Genomic DNA, 7,997 nt, shown 5'->3' with positions numbered 1-7,997 from the left:
AAAAAAAAAGAATAAACAAAGGCTTTTAAGAACATGGACATGTGAAAATAACATACAAAAAATTTTTCCCTTTGCACTCGCGATAATTATTTGGAATAGGTTGCAAATATGTTAATTTCGAGTAAATGTGAATTTCTAGTTTCCATGGTAACTGTCAAACTAAAACATCTCAAGCCGGTGTGAACGGTGAAATGTTTTGCAAAAACGAATGAGGAAAACGAGTCCGTGGGAACATAGCATTATAATGTGCACAATATATGGGATATGTTCGACACGCACTGTCGTCCGGAATAACTAATAGTCTGTAAAGCGCATAAAAATTACAAATGTTTTGGGGTTTGAAATGTTTTCCCTTTATAAGCACTTCGAAACGAGTCGATTTCGCCATACTAAACAACAAGTTCAAAACACAAGTTTTCTTCCAAAACACGTCAATTTTAGAATGTGAACCCACCTGATTTGGAATATACCCCGAATAACATACCATATACCCAATAAACACAGGATGAGCGTTTTTCAAATGCAACACCTTTTCAGTTTGAGGGTAAATATCATTTTCAGCATAAATTCAACTTGACTTGAAACAGCTCATCTTCAATACACCTTCAAATTGTTTGCGAATTACAACCAATTTGGCAAAATGTTGGCGCAAACTTTGAAAATGTGTTGAAGATAATTGGAGAAAACTTTAACAAAACACTACCCTGAAATGCAACGAAAAAACCACATGGTTTTCAATACTACTTTGGACAACAAAGTTCGTGGAAGAAATACAAAAATTTGGAAATTTTTTTAATAATCAATTGAAATTACTTATAATAATCGGTAAGTAAATCTAAAATACGAAATGAAAACTTTAAGGAAGTCACTAAACTCAAATCTCTTTGCAGACAACTAAAATATTTGGATGCTGATTCTTGGACACATTAAGAGGCTGGCCGATGAAAAATGATAGTGGCTTATCGAGAAGAGAAAGTTTCCATAAATCAAAGTGCAACCAACAACTACTGGATGATAATTCGCATCACATCGATAGTTTAATTTACATCGCATCATCGGTTTAATTTGTTATTTTGTGAATTTAAATTGCTGGAAATTTATTCCAATTATCTGGTCATCAAGTTCCTGAAAATTGCCAGTATTTTAATAACAACAATTTTGTAACACCAACGTTCTTGAGGAAATCACGAAGTACGTGGTCAGTTGGAAGAAATACAAATTGGTAAGTCAAAATAAAAAGTGAAATGAAAACATAATGGAAATCACAAAACTCGATTGTTTTGCAGAAAACTAAAATCATTGGAAGATGTTGGCCGATGAAAACCCGATGAAGGAAACAACAAAGAAAAGATTTCAGAAAACTTACAAAGTGCAACCAATTAAAACAAAGTGCAACAATTCCTATATCAAGAAATTCTGGATGAAAATGTGCATTACATCAATTTACATCCCGTCATCAGTTTGATATTTTGTGATTTCCTCTTGCTGAAATCTATTCTAACATACAAGCCAGCAAGTTCCTCGATAGTAATTATTTCAAATTGCCAGCATATTAAATAATAGTTATTTGACACCAACATTTTGGAGGAAATGGAATTATACATGTAAAAATGTTTAAGATATTTAAAGTTATATTCATAGTTTTATTTATTAATACGTTTAATAAGATAATTACATTTTGATTGGTATTATATTATTATTTTTATATATTATTAATGTTGTTTTTAATATTATTATATTTATTAACGAAAAAAATAATACAATTTACAAAATCCCTAGAAATTTAGTATTGACTTTCAGTTAGAACTAGGATTGACTTTCATACAAATTGTGGTTTGAAAGTATTCGCAACAATGCTAATTTTTTATTTTTCTCACATTGAAAACTGTTTGAGAAATTATTGAGTAGCGATGCATTTCAATTTGAGGATTACAATTGAGAAATTATTGCTATTGTGTTGAATTTTACTGTTGAGGGTAATGTCTGTTTTTTGTTGAGAACGCGATTTTCTCAACTTGAATATTACCCTAATCCTTTGAAAAAATGTTTGAAAAATTGTTGAAATTTAGCATTTTTCAAACGTTTGTGTTTATTGGGGTTTCATAGAAAAAAATGAAAAAACAAAGGCTTTTAAGAACATGGATGGACATGTGAAAATGACAATTTTTCCCCTTTGCGTTCGCGGTAATTATTTGGACATACGTTGCATAAAACATCTCAACCCGGTGTGAACGCTGAAATGTTTTGGAAAAACGAGTCGGTGGGAACATAGCATATGATAGGTCACAGTTTTCCTAACTCTGCTTTTGCACAGCTGATTGACCAATGCCTTCACATATGATTTTTGTGGTTACGCCGTTAAAAATGTTTGCTCAGCTTAGTTACTTGTAGTCAAATACTCGTTACTCTCCCAACACTATGTTGCAACACGTGCGAGTTTTTTAAAATTGGTTTATACTGAATTAAAATTGGAATTTTAAACAAAAATAATGAAAACTTACCCAGAACTAACTAATTCTAGACCTGAATTTCGAATAATTCCCGAAGAATTGAATGAGGTTGGTGAAAACATTGCTTATTTTATACCTACTTTTCAATGTTGTTTTGACGTGAACGTTGTTGTTGTTTACATTATTTTCATAGCATTTACATGCCTTAGGAGCCCCACACTTGGATTCGTTCAATGAACTACTGCACTATGGTCTGGAGAACATATGTAAACGTATGCAGCCATGCAGTTTCTTGACACCAGCCGGAGAAAAACTGGAAATGTATATCCAAGATATACAAATATCCAGGCCACAAGTCCCCCTGTCCATTGTTGATGTTAAAGAGCGTAACATCTATCCCACCGAGGCCCGGCAATTACATCAATCTTATACGGGAATGTGTACGGTAAAGGTAGGATGGCGTGCAGATGGTATCGAAAAGGCTCCAATTAGTGTTGAATTGGGTGAAGTGCCCATTATGTTAAAATCGAATGCTTGCAATTTGGGCCACTTGAAGCCAGAGGAAATGGTCAAACGTGGCGAACATGATTCCGAATGGGGTGGCATATTTGTAATCAAAGGAAATGAAAAAATTATACGAATGTTACTTATGAGTCGTCGAAATTATCCTATCGCTATCAAAAGAAGTACATGGAAAAATCGTGGTGCCAATTTCAGTGAATTGGGTGTAATGATACGATCGGTACGTGATGATGAAACATCATACAATAATGTCCTACATTACCTAAATAATGGCTCTTGCAAACTGATGTTTTCCAATATGAAATTTATGGCCTATGTACCTGTATGTTTGATTATGAAATGCTTAGTGGATTATACGGATGAGGAAATCTATACGCGTTTGATACGTGGCTATGAACATGATCAGTACTATCTAAGTTGTGCACAACAAATGTTACGGGACGTTCATGGTGAGGGTCTTCACACTTCGGGCCAGTGCAAAGATTATCTGGGTCAAATATTTCGTTCAAGATTCCCGGAATTACCCAGTTGGAAAACGAATACAGAAGTTACTGAATTTATAATGAATGAACGTATATTGATACATTTGGAAACGACAAAGGAGAAGTTCGATTTGTTAGTTTTCATGATACAAAAACTATATCAATGTGTTCAGGGTAATGCGAAAATCGAGAATGTCGATTCGGTAATGATGCAAGAGGTATTGACATCAGGTGAGTTTAAATATAAAATATATTTATAGTTTTGCTAAAAAATAATGCTGAGGATATTGGTCATTGACACAGAAATCTAAAAAACGATCATTGCGTTTTATTTATTTTTGTTTCTTTTCTTCTAGGAAATCTTTATCAAAAATTTCTAGCAGATCGCATTGACCTATGGCTTCAATATTCCAAAAAGACTGTACTCAAAAAACTCAATACCCCAGATGCTTTAATAAATCCCAATATTATGGCTACAGCATTGCGTAGTTCGGGTGGTATTGGTCGTGCCATGGAATCATTTTTGGCCACAGGTAATGCACCGTCACGCAGTGGTCTGGGTCTTATGCAAAGTTCGGGTTTAGTTGTAATGGCTGAAAATATTAATCGTATGCGTTATATGTCACATTTTCGTGCTGTTCACAGAGGTTCCTTCTTCACCACAATGAGAACAACTGAAGCTCGTCAATTATTGCCCGATGCTTGGGGTTTCATTTGTCCTGTACATACACCTGATGGAACACCATGTGGTTTATTAAATCACTTGACAGTAACGTGTAGAATATCAAAAATACCAGATAAAAAACTGGTAGAGGTGAGAGAAAATATTTTCTAAACAACGACAATTTGTTTCTTATTTTTTTAATTTTTTCTTATTACAGAATATCCCAAAAACTCTTGTAAACATGGGTATGTTACCTGTTGACTCAGATTTAAAGGATCCTGACAGCAAACAATTTGTGGTCTTCTTGGAAGGAAAGCTTTTGGGTTATATCCGTCAAGCGGATGCCAATAAAATTGTTGACAATTTAAGACTTTTAAAAATAGAGGGTACATTACCCGAAATGATGGAAATTGCCTATATACCCTACAAAAAGAAAGGACAATTTCCGGGTCTTTATTTATTTGTGGGTCCAGCAAGATTAATGCGACCCGTAAGAAATTTGGCTCTCAATAAAATTGAATTTATTGGTTCATTGGAACAAGTATATATGGAAATTGCAATAGATCCTAAAGAAATTTATCCTAATTTCACCACACACATGGAGCTATCGAAAACTGATTTTCTAAGTAATTTGGCTAATTTGATTCCAATGCCAGATTATAATCAATCACCACGGTAAGAACTATAAAAGCATAAAGATAAAAATTTGTTTCTAATATATCCTCATTGTAGTAACATGTATCAGTGTCAGATGGGTAAACAAACCATGGGAACTCCGTGTTTGAATTGGCCCAAGCAGGCTGCCAACAAGCTGTATCGTTTACAAACGCCAGGAGCACCTCTGTTTAGGCCAGTGCATCATGATAATATTCGTTTAGATGATTTTGCCATGGGTACCAATGCTGTTGTGGCTGTAATTTCCTATACAGGCTATGACATGGAAGATGCTATGATCATAAATAAATCTGCCCATGAACGTGGTTTTGCTTATGGCTCCATATATAAATCAAAGTTTTTGGAAATGCGTGGTACAAGTTATTTTGCTCGTAATCCCAATTTACCAGAGTTAAGCAAGATTTTGGATAATGACGGTTTGCCACATCCAGGAACGCAACTTTCCTATGGTACTCCATTTTATAGGTAAGTAGCAGTAAAGATCATTTTACCGTAAATACCGCAGATGTGGTTAAAAATTGTTATAGATTTTTTATTTTTCATCCATTCATCACTACATTTTTGGTATGCCCTATATAAACTTTCGACCTCCCCAATTTTTTTCAAATTAAAATTTTGAGGAAATTTTTCAATGAAACTAAAATTTCAATAACAATTTTCTATATAATTACCATTTTGACCAAATTTTCTACAATTCTAAAATTTCGACAAAGTTTTCCATAAAATTAAAATTTTTATGATATTTTCCAAAAATTGCATTTTGAAGAAATTTTTATAAAATTAAAATTTGATTGAAATTTTCATTAAAATTAAAAATTCGACGGAATTTTCTATAAAATTAAAACTCACTGAAATGTTTCATAAAATTATAATTTAGACGTGATTTTTTATAAATTTTATTAAAATTTGGCGAAATTTTCTATAAAATTAAAATTTCAACAAAATTTTCTATGATTTAAATTTTGACGGAAGTTTTTATAAAATTAAACATTTCAACAACATTTTCTATGATTTAAATTTTGACGAAGTTTTCTATAAAATTAAAATTTGAACAAAAACTTTTATAAAACTCAAATTTGAACGAAATTTCGTATAAAATCAAAATTTGACGAAATTTTCTATAAAATTAAAATTTGGACTACATTTTCTATAAAATTCAAATTTCTACGAAATTTTCTATAAAATTAAAATTTCAACAATTTTTTTTATAATTTAAATTTGAATGAAATGTTCTATAAAATTAAAATTTTGACGAATTTTCTATGAGAATAAAATTGTAACGAAGTTCTCTATAAAATTCAAATTTGGACAACATTTTTTATAAATTCAAAATTGGATGAAAATTTGTATAAAAATAAGATTTCGACGAAATTTTTTATGAAATTAAAATTTTGACCTAATTTTTTATGAAATTAAAATTATGACAAGATTTTGTACAAAATTACAATTTTACCGAAATTTTCCATAAAACTCAAATTTGGACGAAATTTTCTATAAAATTTAAATATGACGAAATTTTCTATAAAATTAAAATTTGGATGAACTATGAGATTTTAACGAAGTTCTCTATGAAATTCAAATATGGACAACATTTTTATAAAATTCAAATTTGGATTAAAATTTCTATAAAATAAAGATTTCGACGGAATTTTCTATCAAATTAAAATTTTGACCTTTTTTTTAAATTAAAATTTTGTACAAAATTACAATTTTAACGAAATTTTCTGTAAATTCAAATTTGGACGAAATTTTCTAAAAAATTCAAATACGACGAAATTTCCTATAAAATGCAAATTTGGACAAAAATTTCTATAAAATTCAATTTTGGATGAAATTTCTATAAAATATAAATTATTTATAAAATTTAAATTTTGATGAAATTTTCTATTAAATTAAAATTTTGACGAAATTTCCTATTGAATTAAAATTTTGACGAAATTTTTATGAAATTAAATTTGGGCAACATTTTGTATAAAATTACAATTTGAAAGAAATTTTGTATAAAATTACAACTTCGACGAAATTGTCAATAAAATTAAAAGTTCTACGGAATTTTCTATAAAATTTAAATTTTGACGAGATTTTTTATTAAATCGATTTATTTTTATTTTCGACATTTTTTGCTTTCGAACCATCCTAATATTTTATTTTTATAATTTGTATTTCAGTTACTACGATACTGAGGAATCCATCTACAAAGTTGTAAAATTAGACGAAAAGGAAGATTGCATTGTGGATAGTGTTCGCTATTGTGGCAATTTCAAGGCAAATGCTCCGCGATTGGTATGTGTAACTTTACGTATTCCTCGTCCCCCTACTATTGGTGATAAGTTTGCCTCTCGTGCTGGCCAAAAAGGTATTTGTTCACAAAAATATCCTGCCGAAGATTTACCATTCTCCGAGACGGGACTTATTCCCGATATTGTATTTAATCCTCATGGTTTCCCATCTCGCATGACAATTGCTATGATGATCGAAACAATGGCTGGTAAAAGTGGTGCTCTGCATGGTTTAGTTCATGATGCCACACCATTTAGATTTTCGGAAAAACACACTGCCATTGATTATTTTGGCAAATTGTTGGAAGCTGGTGGTTACAATTACTATGGCACTGAGCGTTTGTATTCTGGTGTTGATGGCCGTGAAATGAAAGCTGACATTTTCTTTGGTATTGTCCATTATCAACGTTTGCGTCACATGGTCTTCGATAAATGGCAAGTTCGTTCCACTGGTCCTGTGGATGCGATAACACAGCAACCGATTAAAGGTCGTAAACGTGGTGGTGGTGTTCGTTTTGGTGAAATGGAACGAGATGCTTTAATATCTCATGGTGCCGCTTTCCTACTGCAAGATCGTCTCTTTCACAATTCAGATAAAACTCATTCTTTGGTCTGTAGTAAATGTGGCAGTATTTTGGCTCCATTGAAGAAAATTGTCAAGCGTTCACAAAATACTGGAAAATTACAATCGGTGCCGGATACATGTCGCTTGTGTGGTGATGGAGCGGGTGTGGGATATATTGAAATTCCATATTCTTTTAAATATTTAGTAACCGAATTGAGTTCGGTTAATATTAATGCAAGATTCAAATTAATGGAAATTTAAGAAAACAAGAGAAAGACTTTTTGTTTCAGTTTTTTTATTGTAAAAACATTAAAAAATAGCTTTATATGAAAAAATAAAACTTTTAAAAGATTAAAAAAA

The 7,997-nt window shown here is 31.4% G+C and overlaps 1 protein-coding gene and 1 long non-coding RNA gene across 2 annotated transcripts; both read left to right on the top strand.

The window, feature by feature from the left end:
- The first annotated feature begins 436 nt into the window (after positions 1–436).
- Positions 437–1,703, top strand: LOC142224440 (uncharacterized). Its single transcript, XR_012719162.1, has 3 exons — positions 437–825; positions 891–1,222; positions 1,287–1,703. It is a non-coding gene; the product is annotated as an uncharacterized LOC142224440 (long non-coding RNA).
- A 693-nt stretch (positions 1,704–2,396) lies between these two features.
- Polr1B (RNA polymerase I subunit Rpl135) lies at positions 2,397–7,997 on the top strand. Its single transcript, XM_075297117.1, has 6 exons — positions 2,397–2,558; positions 2,644–3,685; positions 3,811–4,268; positions 4,336–4,793; positions 4,851–5,258; positions 6,962–7,997. Exons 1-6 carry the CDS (start codon positions 2,490–2,492, stop codon positions 7,896–7,898), a joined length of 3,372 nt encoding a protein of 1,123 aa, XP_075153232.1. The 5' UTR covers positions 2,397–2,489; the 3' UTR covers positions 7,899–7,997.

Source organism: Haematobia irritans, chromosome 2 (assembly GCF_050003625.1).
Source record: "Haematobia irritans isolate KBUSLIRL chromosome 2, ASM5000362v1, whole genome shotgun sequence".
Taxonomy (NCBI): domain Eukaryota; kingdom Metazoa; phylum Arthropoda; class Insecta; order Diptera; family Muscidae; genus Haematobia; species Haematobia irritans.
This window is presented reverse-complemented; position numbering and strand designations above follow the sequence as displayed.